Genomic DNA, 14,585 nt, shown 5'->3' with positions numbered 1-14,585 from the left:
AATCCTCAAACGCACACACACACACACACACACATTAGTGTACGCTGTGGCTGCAGCCCACACCAGCGAATCTTTGTGTTACAGCTGCGTTGTCACACATTTGCTTTGTGTTTGACCGGCTGTTGCGTGTCTGTAGGTTCTGCTTACTCAGCATTTGTACTTGTTCGGGGCTTCTATTTTTTTTTTATGACCGGCTGGTTTTCTCTGTGCAGGGTGCTGCTCAGGGTCAGAATGCTCTACTACCTGAAACAAGAGGTGATAGGAAACCAGGCCCAGACTGTGCTGGACGGGGCCGACGCCAGGTGAGATACTCGGATGAAGCCTTGCCTTATAAATGGCTCCTTTTCTATTACCGTCGTAGCACAGTAACGTAATTACAAAAAGTGCAATACTCTGCCAAGCAAAGTGTTATTTTACACCTGCTCGCAGGATGAAGTGGAAAGATTCTTGATAAAGGTCAGTTAGAATACCGGAACCTTCACGACAACATTATTTTCAATATTTTCCAAATGACATGGCTGCTTCAGAAATGTCTTTTTTGGAGCCGCCTGTGTTGTTATCAGAATTGATAGCAAGCTTATCATCCAAAGGTTTTAGAAGGTTTTAGAGCTCCACCTGTTGGTGAAAACCCGTCAGCCTTCTTCTGTTTTCTTCCATGCATGCTACCCAAAATAATTAATAAAGTAATAATGTAAAGTTGAGGGAGGTTTTAATTGTTGTGTATAATTATGTACGTACACAAAGCAGCTCATCACAGGGAGGTTAATGAGGTTATTATTCATTAAACTTTCTATAATAGTTCTCTGTCTCACATAAATGCCTCAAACTCTCAATCTGATTCCATTGGAAGAAACGTTTCTAAACAACTCTGGTTAGATTGTTTGATATCACTAATTGTTATTATTATTATTGTTGTTGTTGTTATTGAACCTCCTCTTCCTCCTCCTCTTCAGTGAGATAAAGATCTGGGTTCCAGATCCTGACCACTCTGATCTGCCAGCCTTGTGGTGGGATGCCATCTCTGATAAGTGTCTGCTGTTAGGCGTCTTCAAACATGGTAGGAAAACCTCTGTTCTCTTTATGATTTGCTTTATTAAATAAAGTAATCAATTGAGAAACACGTAAACCTCTAAGTTTTGACTCCACTAGTCCACACTGTGGGTACCTACAAAGTGTTTCTGGAGGCTTCTGAGAAAAAGACAAATCTGATACCGAACGTGAAAGATTAACAAACCGGTGTAGAAAGGAAAACGTTGTTCTGTTAATAATAACACTGTGTCAACATGTGATTGTGGGACGCTTTCCAGCTTGTAAATGTTACCTGAACGTCCAGGCAGGATCCCTTAACCAACTCCTTCAGCGTTTGCTCGATCTTCTCAGGTTACGAGAAGTACAACACAATTCGTGCAGACCCTGCCCTGTGTTTCATAGAGCGCGTGGGACGGCCAGACGAGAAGGCCATCGCTGCGGAACAGAGAGGCAACGATTTCATGGATGGGTGGGTGGATCACGCTGGATTTAAGCTCGCTTTCTTTACGAGTGTATTTATTAGACGTCTGTCAGCTCCGTTGTAACGCTGTGCTCGTGTTCAGGGACGTGGATGATCCAGAGTACAAACCTGCCCCAGCCCTCTTGAAGGATGATATGGAAGTAAGGCCGGAGGAACCACGTGTGCATGTTGGTCTTCTGTTAACGCGTGCTTTGATTAACACATGCTGTCTCGTCGTTTCGTTGTGCAGGATGATGCCTCTTCCCCCGGAGATTTGGTTGTCATTGATAATGGTGGAGGTGAGAATAAAAAAAGTCATCCAGAGCTAATGAGTGCCAATTTGACTGTTATTTCTGACCCCCCCCCCCCCCCCCCCCCAGGCAGGAGAAATCAGAAAATGTTGTGAAATGTGTGTGTGTTTCTGACTCCGTGATTAAGAGCAATGCTCTTTGTGATGTGCATTTCCATTATTCAGACGCAGTTCAGCAGGCGGGAGGTGAAACTATCTACTGGCCTTCTTCCTCTGTGCTGACAGCCAGGCTGAGGCGTCTGATCACGGCCTCTCAGCGCTTCACAAAGAGCCGGCAGATTCTCCAAATCCACCAGACTCAGTCCCAGGATGCTATGATACTTTCTGCTCCGCTCTGCCCGCTGCCCCCCATGCTCGACGACAGCCTCAATCCTAAAATGGCTGCTAAGATAGAACGCCAGCAAAGGTCAGAAGACCTAACAGTCGCAAATACAGTTTACTCTAAAAACAATGTGTATTGTGGTTATTATTGCAACTTAAAAAGTGTTGTTTCTTGCGCAGGTGGACCAGGCGAGAAGAGGCTGACTTCTACCGCGTGGTGTCCACCTTCGGTGTTGTTTTCGACCCAAACCTTGGTCGCTTTGACTGGGCAAAGTTCAGAGCCATGGCTCGCCTGCATAAGAAGACTGACGAGAGCTTACAGAAATACCTGTGTGCTTTTACTGCCATGTGCCGACGGGTGTGTCGCCTGCCACCCAAAGAGGGAGGTCAGAAGTCTACCTGCTTATTCATATATGGACACACACACACATACACACACACACACATGCAGATGAACTGTCTTTTGTGCACAACTGAAGCGCAAACGTCTGGTCCATGTCAGCATTTTGTTTCTGACTTCATTCCCTGTGATTTAACGAGAAGCGGTCCTTGCTAGATAAGACGTGTCACCCCGACACCCAGCTTCGTATGGGGGTGTCTGTCTTTGATGTGGATGTGAGTGTAAATGAGACGATCCACCCATCAAGCCTGTTCTATAAATTAAGGGCCAAATCGCAGACCTTGCTGTGACTAGTTTTAATCTGGAGGGAGGTCAGTTTGCACCTTCATGAACAAGCTGACTCGCCGTTAGCGCAGTGCAGGGCCTGATAAAGTTAATCATTTGCAGAAGGATAAACTGTTATTTCAACTCCAGGCTGCAGGGAAAAGTCTTTGGGTTGTTTTTGTTTCCTCTCACACCTACTTTCTTCGGCTCCGTTCCAGAGTCGACGGTGGACCCGTCTCTGAACATCCAGCCTATCACAGAGGAGCGAGCGTCTCGTACTCTGTACAGAGTAGAGCTGCTTCGCCAGGTGAGAGAGCAAGTCCTTCGCCATTCTTTGCTTTATGAGCGCCTGGCGCTGTGTCAGATGAGCTCTGACTTGCCTGTCTGGTGGGAAGCTGGCACTCATGACCGCGACCTTCTGATTGGCGCCGCAAAGCACGGCGTGAGCCGCACTGATTACCACATTCTCAGAGACCCGGAACTTAGCTTCATGGCTGCCCAGCGCAACTACAGCCAAACGAGAAGTGCACAGCACCAGTCACGCACGCCCGGCTCGCTTCTACACCCTCAATACCAGCCCACGAGCTCGGTGCTGACGGGCTCTCCTGTGCCTACGCCGGTCCAGAGAGACGCGGACCCCTGCGGGATTGTGCTCAAAGTAGAGACGACCTCAGAAGGGGAGGAGGTCGGGGAGAAACAAGGGGAGAGTTGGAGCCCTCCTCGACCGCCGTCGACTCCCACCGGTCTGGAGGAAAAGCCCGTCTCTGAGGCGAGGGACAGCGAGAGGCAGATGGTTGCGGCGCGAACCAAGCCTCTTACGCCCAACTCCTCAGAAAGGAAACCCAAGAAGTCCAGCAAGAGGGGCCGCAAGGAAGCAAGGCGCGCTTCAGGGTCCGCCTCTTCTTCAAGCTCTTCGTCTCGCTCTTCCTCTTCGTCTTCATCGTCCTCTTCCTCCTCGTCACACTCCGGTTCCAGCTCATCGTCATCGTCGTGCTCCTCCGGCTCTTCGTCGTCATCGTCGTCCTCCTCCTCGTCTTCCTCTGATGATAGTGAAAGTGAGGGCAAAGAAGGGAGAAAGAAAGGTCAGTGTGTGTGTGCAAAGTTTACACAAAATTACCATTTAGAACTAGACTATGTATCATAATAATATCTAAACTATGCTCGTGTACATGAAGCTGCTGCTCCGAGCAGCTTTACATTGTAATAAATGTCCATGCACTGAAGAAGTAGGCAGCCTGAAAGCGTTTCGACGCATTGCTCCCTCTGCCTGTTGGGTCCTCAGTGCCTGCAGTAACGCCTGTCAAGGGCTTTGATGAGGACAGTGTGGCGTCGCTGAGCGCCGCACAGGATGAAACGCAAACGGCTGAGAACGGCATCGCAAACAATTCCTCACATCCGTTCCAAGGAGGAGGGTACATGCTTGCAGCATCTTACTGGCCAAAGGTGAGTTACTGTACATGTAGGCAAATCTGTGTTCTGTTGAATGATCTGTAATAGCTGTAGGTGGATTCAGTCAAAAGAGGAATATTTCATGAAGTACCTGGAGATACAGCGTAGTACCGGGGAGAGTGGAAGTCAAACTGACGCAAGGGATTGATTGTACTCATCGTCTTTTCTTGTTCAGGATCGCGTGATCATCAACCGCCTGGATAGCATCTGCCAGGCGGTGCTGAAGGGCAAGTGGCCCGGGACGCGTCGGGTCTATGAGCCTGGGGGTGCAGTCGCCTCCTTCTACACCACCAAACTGCTGGATAGCGCCAACAGCCTGTGTGAGGACCCCTCTGCCTCACCACAGGGGTCAAAGGTGACCAAGCATGTTGCAGAAAGCAAGGAGTTCTCAGTAAAACTGAACGACGTATGTTGATTTTTTCCCTCCCCCCTCCCCCCCCCCCTCGCTTCGCTTCGCCCTAGCCGTAGGACGCTGCTACAGCTGCTGCCGTGTTCAGCATGTTTCTCTAGGTTTTCTTCCTTCTTCCTTTTGGATATGATTGATGGCTTTCGCTGCCTGACAGGAGAATAAATGCGTCTAATAACATCCTTTCTTTCTTTTCCCACACACACGGAAGCCGCCCTGTCATGGCGACATGTTTACGTTCAGGGTGAAGCCTCTTTTTCTTTTCCCCGCGGGGTTCTTGTCTGCAATCTTTTTGCAAATGGAGATCTTGGCGGTGGAAGTTCCAATGTGCTTTTAGGCAACTATTAGCATGGCAGGTTTCATCCATTTCTTCTGTGTTGCTTTTTAATGGGGGTCTTTTCCCAAACTGTATGGTCCAAAACGCCTGCTGCTTTTTACCTATAAATCTGAATATGCTTCCAGCGGCTATCTCTGTGGCATGGCTTCCCACAACAGTCCAAACTAGAACAGACATTACCTGCGTGCCGACCTACCACTGCCTGCTGTGTGTCCATGCTCTCCATTACTAAAAAGAATCCATATTTGATCTTATTGTAAGAATTCTTGATACTTGATTGCATAAATTCCAACTCGATATTCTTACCAGGATATAAACTTAGAGATAAGAACATGGACTGTCATTGGCTTTGTGGTCTCTCAATCACTTGGCTGACAGAGAAAAAGACCTCAATGTTTGTGGTGTTGATAAATCTGTGAATCTCACGGGGAATATTCCATTTGTTCACATTTGTGTAGCAGGAGGGAGGTCTCAAGCTGACTTTCCAGAAACAAGGTCTACCTTTGAAGAGGCCCCTGGAGTCGGAGGAGGGGCCCCAGTCTCAGCAGCAGTACCTGGCCCGGCTTCATGAGTTGCAGAGCGCCTCGGACACGGGCCTGGCAGACATCACCAAGCCTCAATGCAGCTTCCAGACTGGTGTGTATTTAAATTCAACAAGTACCAGGATTCTGTCTTCCTCCATGCCACTAGATGGCAGCAACGTATAGTTTGGGACGCTCATCTTCTGTGGCCCCTTATGTAGATGAAAATATATGTTATCAACTCGCTACTAGAGCATAACTTGTTAAAAGAAGAAGTAAATGTGTCTTAAGTGGAGCACAATTTCAAAATGTATCATAAAGTTTCATTTCGCTCGCGCTAACTGGGGCCAAAATTGACACTGCGGTGCCGAGCTAAGCTAAACGACCGGTTATTCTGCAGCACTTCCAGATTTGACAAGTCAGATGAGGTTGAATGGAGCACTCGACGGTCAGCCACTGGTTAAGAAGCGCAGGGGAAGAAGGAAGAACGTGGAGGGGATGGACCTCCTGTTCATGAACAAGAACAGCGGCACCGCCGCTCCTGATCAGGTAGGGAGCAGAATGTTTAAAAAGGTTTGTATATTTAACAATGTAAGCTGAACAGGATGGCTTGCAGTGTAAACACTACTTTCTGTTCACGTATTACCAGGTGCCTCAAGGGTGGGGTGGTATTGGTCAGATGGGCGTGGCTGTGGCCCCTGTGGTGGGCTACAGCCCGAGTCCCAGTCAGGCCCCCACAGACACCGAGAGCAGGGTGCCTGTCATCAACCTGAAAGATGGTACCCGGCTGGCTGGGGACGACGCTCCCAGGAGGAAAGATCTCGAGCAGTGGCTCAAAGAGCACCCTGGCTTCGTGGCGGACACAGGAGCCTTCATCCCTGTAAGTACATTCATTTGTAAAACTCATCCTCTTCATCACAGCTGTGTTATTTGGATCTTTCATCTGAATGTACGTTCTTGTTGGAGGTAATTTAAAATACTTTGTGTTAAAGGAAAATCTCTGTGGTAAATTGACAAGCATTTTTATGCAATAATATTTGTCAGAATTCATCCGATGCAAAACTGGTTTGTGTGTAGAAAATTCACTGCATGATTGCACCCCCCCCCCCCCCCCCCCCATTTTGTTTTTAGGGTGTGAGTAAAATGCAAATGCAGTTTCACTTCCAGGACGGTCGGCCGAAGCAGAAGAGGCATCGCTGTCGGAACCCAAACAAGATCGATGTGAACAGCCTGACAGGAGAGGAAAGGGTCCAGATCATCAACAGGAGAAATGCACGCAAGGTGTGTTGGCTTGGGTTGAAAACAAATTACAAAAAGTAGCTAAAAAGAATTCAAATAAATCCCCCCCATCCCCACAAATGATTCCATTAAGGCATAATAATTAGATTTTTATGAACTGGGTTGTGAATAATTCTTTTTATGCACTCCATGTTGTATCTTTCCCATTGTCCATTCCTTCCTTTTTACAGACATTGTGTATCTTTTGTGGGGAACGCTTGTGCTCACATTGGCTGTGATCTCTCCTGCAGGTCGGTGGTGCATTTGCTCCCGCTCTGAAGAATCTGTGCCGGTTCCTTCAGGAGAACCCAGAGTACGGCGTCCCACCTGAATGGGCTGATGTTGTCAAACAGTCGGTGAGTCACAATGTAACATAATCAAAAGTGTTATATGCACCGGTCAAAATTAATGTCATCTAAAGTACTGAGTAAAGTACTTGATTTCTCATATCTTTCATGTTTTCAACAAGGATGTTATTCAGGCTTGTTTGCACTACTTTATAACTTCGTTTAGCTTTATTTAAACGAGTCTTTTAGTTGTTCACACCCACAACAAGTTCCTGGTTGTCCAGTGTTGAGCTGTAGCTCCTTTGCCACAATCATCTTTTGCTTTGTTTTAAAAATTGCTAACCGTGCATATATTTTCTAGGGTTATCTCCCAGAGAGCATGTTTGACAGGATTCTGACGGGCCCCATTGTTCCTGAGGAGATAAGCCGGCGTGGACGTCGACCTAAGAATCCACTGGCTAAGGCGGCGGCGGCTGCAGCAACCCCCAATCCAGCAGCTTCGACGCTGGGTCTGAACCCAATGCTCGCCAACGGCCTCCTGTCTGGAATGGACCTGAACAGCCTCCAGGCCTTTCAACAGAACTTCCAGAGCTTACAGTCTTTGCAGCTCACGACGGGCTTGATGGGGCTGCAGCCGGATGCTGGTAACATGGCTGCAAGCAACTTGGCTGCCATGTTTCCCATGATGCTATCTAACATGGCTGGATTGCCAAACCTCATTGGCATGAGTAGCTTAATTGGAAAGTCTGCTCAGGAAGGCGCGGGAAGCTCCGAGGAGAGGAAAAAGGGAATCTCCAGCTTCGCAGCAGAGTCGTCTGCCTCGAAAGCATCCCCTCACAACTCGGACACCAAAGGAGAATGGACAGAGGGCTCAAACACGAATACTTCCTCCACTCCCTGCCCCTCTTCCTCTGCTCCTGCCCCACAAAGTGCTTCGGCTGCACCTGCAGCCTCCAGCCCCCCCCTTTCTCTCAACCCCTTGTTACTCTCCAGTATGCTTTACCCAGGGATGCTTCTCACTCCAGGCCTTAACCTTCCAGTGTCTGCCGCCCAGTCGCAGAGCTCAGTCAGTGAACCCCCCGCTCTTCCTCCTCCACCGACCCCCTCCCAGTTATCGGCACAAGAGACAGAGCAGCCGGCGGCAGAGGAGGATGATGATGATGATGATGATGAGGAGCAGTTAGAGGAGGCTTTGGAGGGAGAAGATTCAGCAGAACAAAAAGAAAATAGTGGTCCTGAAGGTTCGGGGAAAGCCGAGTCATCTTCATCAGAACTTGGGAGCTCTTCTTCCTCATCGGATGATTCGGACTCCAGTGATGAGGACTAATCCAATGAATATATAATTATGAATTTATTTATGTATCGCCTCGAAATGTAAACATTTATTCACATATATATGGATTTTTCAGCACTTACGTTGTGATTTCTTTACATGTAAATATAAGATCTAACAAATGTTGTGTAATAAAGACTAGAAAAAGCTAAAAACATCAACAACAACAACCAATAACTGACTTTAAAGAACTGAAATCAAGTTTCAGTTTCTGTTCTCAAGGTACAGTCTTGTTTTGAGACATTTTGCATGTCAGGATTTGGTAGATTTCAGATTTCTGAACTTGTAACACCCAATTATGTACAATTTCATCATAAAAGGCATTATTGTAATTATGTCAGAATTTAATTTTATTAAAAAATTGAAACTACATCAAGATGCTCGTTGAGCTGTACTATTAATATATTTTGAATTTGTTTGGGATGAGAGAATGACACGTGACAGACTCTCGTTTGTCTCTTGTAAATAGCCAGTGCTTTTCCAGGTCCGTTGACACTTATGCTTTGCAGTTCGTATGTTGGATATGTCAGCAATAACTTGGGCAGCTAATGAATGTCACTGAAGCTGTAGATTCTCGCTCTGCCATGTTCCACCCCAGTGCACGGATCAGATCATGTTGAGGAGTGCGTCGCGACTTTAGTTCACATCCTAGTCAGAAATGGAATTACCTGGCGTTACCCACGCTCTCTGGGATTTGTTGGGGTGAACCATGTCGAGGTGTTGGAATATTCCAAACAGCATAAATCTGAAATAGATTCTTATTTAATGTCCTGCTGTGATTTCTTTTCATTTTTTTGAAAGGTTTTTAATTTTCATGTGGCTAACTAATTGTAGGAATTTATTTTTCAACATCACCTTTACGACATCACAAACATGTCACCAACATGTCCGAGGTGCACTTTAGTTACTTCCGGTAGGGGCACAATTTGGCTTTGTTGTCACTGACTCAGAGCCTGACAAACTCCTTGAGCTGTGAGGACAGAAAAGAACTCTTTGACGTGTGCCAAAATCTGCCCTTTGGCCGTTTTGAGGTCCTGACCGAGTTTAGTTGTCTCTTAATAGAGGAAGAATTCAGGATTCTGTAAGACATGGATATTAGTACTACAGACCCTGCATATTTGACTGCATCTTACCTCAACTGTGCTAAATGGATTGGCTTCACTGTGCAGATGTTCCCTGTGCATGGGTGTGTTTTCTCGTCCATGTACGTAGTGTTCGTCTCTGCTGGAACATGTGTGTCAGAGGCCTTTTTCTTTGTTTTTTTTGTTTTTGTTTGACAGAGAGCTTCCACTGCACTGTCTTGTTTAGCTGGACTGCTCGGGTGTATCTACGGCTTCCACAACGTTCCAGTCTGAATGTTGTGTCTTAAAGAGGGGCGCTTTGAGTGCTCCGATGAGTAGAAACTACACGGCAAGTGTTTTTGACCTTCAAACGTGTTTCATCCTTTGGACTGACCCCCCCCCCCCCCCCGTCCCCCGTCTACCAAAGTCTTACCATCACTCCTGGTACGAGCACAAAATAGTTCGGATTGCGGTGATTTCATCATCTTTGAGTATTAAATGTCACAAAGGTTGAGGAGGCTAAATGATAGCAACTGTTTTTACTGGGAGTTTGCAGCATAGTTTATTTTATTATTATTTTTTTCTATTTCTCTTTGTCCTTGACTCTGTTTGACCAGTAAATGGAGCTTCAGCTAGATGTAGAAGTGCCCTTATCCTGTACCTCTATCTGTTGTCCAACGTCCGTCTAGAAAACGGCTCAGACCGGTACTCCGTGTTCATACCTGTGCGTTTTTGTTCACGGACTCTTCACATGTTCGGCTGCAACTGGGACACACACAAACACTGGAGTTCACGCGAAACTGAAGTACCTTATGTAATATTCTGTAGCACAACAGTGCTCGCTGTGGGACTGCTGCTGCGCGGTGGACTGTTAGACGCACGGTTCAACTACTACTTCTGAGGCGAGGTTTCCGTTTGGACTCGGGATGAAACCCGCTGGATTAACTCGGCCTGTCCATTCGTGCATTGCTGTAGCAGCCGTCTCCAGTGGGTGACATCATAAGCAGCCGAGTGGCTGAGCACACATCTGACTCCTAATGTCGCTTTAAACTGGTATTCTTGTATGCCTGTCATAAATGGTATATACATATATATATACTCAATACTTAGTAATGAGTTTTGATTGAAGTTGCATTTTGTGTATTATTACTAACCGTACAGCATTTGTTTCTATGTCTGAGCAGTGTACTTCAACATGCCGCTCATTGTGCAGAACTACACTTCTTCTCTCTTTGAGTTGTAGTGCCCTTATGCAAACACCCAGCCATTGCTATTTCTGCTGTCAGTGATCTAACAACGTGTGCTTTTGTTTTCTATTGCCCCACAGCGGTGGATTGAAGACTGTGCTGAGACTCTTAAGGACACACATGGAAAAATATTCCTGTGGGTTTTTTTTTTTCTCCTCTCTGGGTTGTTTTCTGAGGATTCCCAAAGCACTGTTAGTCTTAGGGAAGCAGTGTTGAACCTGCATTAAACAGACACAAGGAAACCATGACCAATATGCAAGAGGAAGTTGCAACACACACTACTGCTGTACAGGGAGTTTTTCTTTGAGTTTTCATACATGTGATCATTGAGATTGACAAACATCGTTGGTTTTGTATTTTATTATTTCACGCTTGATAATATCCTTAATGTCACCCTGGTCAGTTCTGTCTTTTTTTTTTTTCATTGGACAGTTGTAATATTTGCAAATTGTGGTCTGTGTAGTCAAAATAATTCTTTATGTAGTGCAGGAAAACACCTTAAAAGTCATTTGTAATTTATTAGATTACTTTCTATGAAGTTCTATAGAGTAAATTGAGGTTTAATTATTTTTTATTAAACATTCTTCTGACTATTAAGCATGCCTTTCATCGTTGCTTTGTCTGGGGGGGCCTTCATCATGAAATGACTGCTGTTAGCAACATTTCTTTTTTCGGGGGGGGGGCACTTTTGCTAAACCATAACACGTGTATGTCAAATCAGGTAACTTGTGCTTACTCCCATTTATCCAGGTGCTAATGAGAAACAAGGATCGGGATTGAGGTACGATGTAATGTAGGAGTTAGAATAAGCCTCAATATAATAATATGTGTGTATATAACACTGATTATCTGCTTTTGATCATAAACATGCTCATTGTACTATCCTGTATATCTGACCAAATTGAAAGGCTGGCAAGTGTAAAGGCTTGACAGTTTAGATATGAATATTCAGGCAATATCCCCAACAGCAAGGAAAATATCGCACCAACCTTGTGGCTTTACATCAGAATACACTAACATGCCGTTTAATGTTGCAGTAAAAGTAGCACCAAACGATTCTCAGTAATGCCGCATAAAAGGAATCAGGCGTTTGATACAAAAATAAATGAATAAAACAAATGATATGGGGGGGGGGGGGCTGAGCTCCAGGAGTGCTCTATGCATCGGAAAACTCAATACTGCAATATTCGATACGTGAAGTATTCATACAATATTTAGTTAACCTTAAATGAATACGTATCTGATAATCTTCGTAATATGCTACTGTTAAGAAGCTCCATTTAAACAGTTCCCAACTTTCCCACCCATTCATCGGACACCTGAACGCAGCGCTGCAAGCCAGAGACGAAAGTTTTCCGTTCTATTGCGGGTCCTGTGTGTCTCCACTGGGCGGCGCTCATTCGCCTGTGTTTTAATCTGGTCCATGCTTGCAGCAGCAACACGCGGACGGCATGTCGGGGCTTGTTTGCTGCCGAGGCCGGTGATCTGAGTCTGAGGTGGACTGTTCTGAAGCATGCTGCCCGTCTCCACTGCTGCCAGCCGGACGTAGGAGCCACCCCCGGGGGGGGCAGAGCGGGGGGGGCAGAGCGGCCGGCGCTGGTGAGCGGCTTGCCGACCCGACCCGACCCGACGGACTGACGGAGACTAACGTCAGCTGACATGTAATTAAGGCACCGCTACCGTGGACCTCTGCGTGGGGGTTAGAAGAACTGCAGTTTAGCATTTAGTTTATATTTAAAAACTGCTGCATAAACTAAGCCAAGTTCCGTTTAGTGTTTAGTATTTAGCACGTGTCCAAAAGTGAAAGTAACTTTTTATATTTATTTTTTTGTCCAGAGCGCAGACGTCACGTTGGCCATTTAAATCAGTTTATCGTTTTATTATTGATCAAGGCACCAAAACGTCATGCGTCACGTGGGCAGCTGCTTCTGTTCATCTCATCCAGACGTTGGTCAATTTACTGCATTCAAAATAGTTTTGAATGACTTTGGGGCCTATTCTCTGTGTAGAATGTGCTGTGAAATGGCGGCCTTTTATCTGTGGTGGAGTTCTAACCCAGGATTACAGATGATGGATGGATGGATGGCAGCTATGGATCTTGTACATGAGCTGGTTGACCGTGTCCAGACGTGAAGTAGAGTATTTAGTCTTTAGTGAGTGCTCCGGATGATGTGTGAGAGTCAGAAAGGTTTCCACTTGGACTCTTGAGGGAGATTTAGATCAAAGTGTGTCTGCCGTGCAATGATAGATCAGAGGCTGGGGGTGGCGGCGGCTGATGACTATGCTGAGATTGAAGAGGCTAACAAACTGATAAATTGAACATCTGAAGACTATGAGGATGTTGAGCGCATTCAAAACAGCAGAAATGAAGCATTTGTTCTTGGCTGTCAGTAATTATGTGTCATGGTTTCTGATTTTTTCCTTTTTTTAGGCGCCCACTCCTGTTTTGACTCTCATCCCCGTGTGGATTTGGGCGGACATCATGGCACGCCAGCCTCAGGGCATCCTGGGAAAACTTCGGCTTGGACCCAGTGACCAGCTGATCGCCATGTTCAGGTTTACACCGCAGCCTCACCGTATTACTCATTCAGTGGGCGCCACGTTTTAAATAAACCTACTAATACGGGTAATAATGGTAATGATTAATAAAGTGGAATATAGAACTCTCTTCACTCTGAGTTTAAATGCTGCAGTGAAGCCTGATAAAACCGCTTTGAGGCCTTTCATGTACTACTACAGTATTTTCCCACCCAGTCGGCCCTCATTGACGTGTCAAACGGTGACTCGTCTGATTCAGGGCGTGCTCCAGAGACCCCAGCGAGGCGATTAAACACAGACTGAGATGTATGCTGCAGACGTTTCTGGAACATCACAAGGACAGCGCAGGAAACCAGCCCAATGGTACGTTCTTATATGAGGTGATCTTTAAGCAATGGAGAAAGGAAATGTGACAAAAAAAAAATGCTTTACATAAAAGTTACTGTCGGTGACTCAGTGAGAGAGGATCTGCTTTTTTCTGGTTTGATGACGACCTTTGATCCCTGAAAAGGATCTAGTTCTTTCTTTGTGCCGGTGTTGTTCCAGCACGTCTTATATTGGCTTGTACCTGTTGTGAAATTCCCACGAGCAACATTTGCACCATCCGGTCTGGCTACGTGTCCTCCTCCAGACACTCTGAGAAACTACGACAACCACGTTCACCTCGTCTCATGCGTTATTGTAAATTCAGACAACATTGGACAACATTTTTAAACAGGAAGGATCTTCGTTAGGAATAGGTTGCTGTTGGTTACTTGTGACTGATGATCAATGCGTTCTGTTTACAGTGTTGGCAGTAAAGTGCTGCTGTGAAGCTGGGATCTGGTTTTACAGGCTTTTGGAGCACCATGCCAGCGAGGAGCGTGTCAGTGATATTTCGGTTAGTGTGCGGCCCTCCTGTGGCCTTAACTGGAACTGTTGTTTCACAAGTACCTTTTCTGCCCACGAGGGGCAATGGATGATCAGAGAGCATTTGTTAAATCACTTCTGTGTGTGTGGAATTAAAAGATGTATGCTTTTGATGTCTGTATGTTTGCTCGCAGGTCATCTTTGAGAGTCATCTTTTCCAGTGTTGTCTGGCGGCCTGCTGTCTGGAGATGACCACATCTTCCAACCATCTACCATGTGACGTCAGTCTGCTCCTTCAGATCCTCAAACTGACACCATACCACTTCTGGAAGGTGTGTATCCAAGCCTGTTGGCAATCAAATCATTGTTAGTTTTCTGTACGTTTTTAGAAGTCAAACAAAATTCTCAACAAACTTTCATACGCCATCAAATCGATAAATGATGTCTTGGAATTTTTTGATAGTCTGCTTTTATTTGTATGGAGCACACAGGGGA

The 14,585-nt window shown here is 46.0% G+C and overlaps 1 protein-coding gene across 1 annotated transcript in view; it reads left to right on the top strand.

Annotated features, from left to right (window-relative positions):
• Positions 1-9,156, top strand: part of chd9 (chromodomain helicase DNA binding protein 9) — a 52,457-nt gene extending 43,301 nt beyond the window's left edge. The window contains exons 23-38 of the mRNA XM_068739116.1: positions 213-302; positions 954-1,057; positions 1,381-1,498; positions 1,593-1,650; positions 1,740-1,788; positions 1,965-2,205; positions 2,301-2,506; positions 3,003-3,866; positions 4,067-4,227; positions 4,409-4,639; positions 5,435-5,612; positions 5,898-6,046; positions 6,147-6,377; positions 6,629-6,778; positions 7,027-7,131; positions 7,424-9,156. Of these exons, the coding sequence (XP_068595217.1) occupies positions 213-302; positions 954-1,057; positions 1,381-1,498; positions 1,593-1,650; positions 1,740-1,788; positions 1,965-2,205; positions 2,301-2,506; positions 3,003-3,866; positions 4,067-4,227; positions 4,409-4,639; positions 5,435-5,612; positions 5,898-6,046; positions 6,147-6,377; positions 6,629-6,778; positions 7,027-7,131; positions 7,424-8,389 (3,901 nt within the window). The 3' untranslated portion in view covers positions 8,390-9,156. The remainder of the gene's footprint in view (positions 1-212; positions 303-953; positions 1,058-1,380; positions 1,499-1,592; positions 1,651-1,739; positions 1,789-1,964; positions 2,206-2,300; positions 2,507-3,002; positions 3,867-4,066; positions 4,228-4,408; positions 4,640-5,434; positions 5,613-5,897; positions 6,047-6,146; positions 6,378-6,628; positions 6,779-7,026; positions 7,132-7,423) is intronic.
• Positions 9,157-14,585: the final 5,429 nt, after the last annotated feature.

Source organism: Brachionichthys hirsutus, chromosome 1 (assembly GCF_040956055.1).
Source record: "Brachionichthys hirsutus isolate HB-005 chromosome 1, CSIRO-AGI_Bhir_v1, whole genome shotgun sequence".
In the NCBI taxonomy this organism is placed as follows: Eukaryota; Metazoa; Chordata; class Actinopteri; order Lophiiformes; family Brachionichthyidae; genus Brachionichthys; species Brachionichthys hirsutus.
This window is presented reverse-complemented; position numbering and strand designations above follow the sequence as displayed.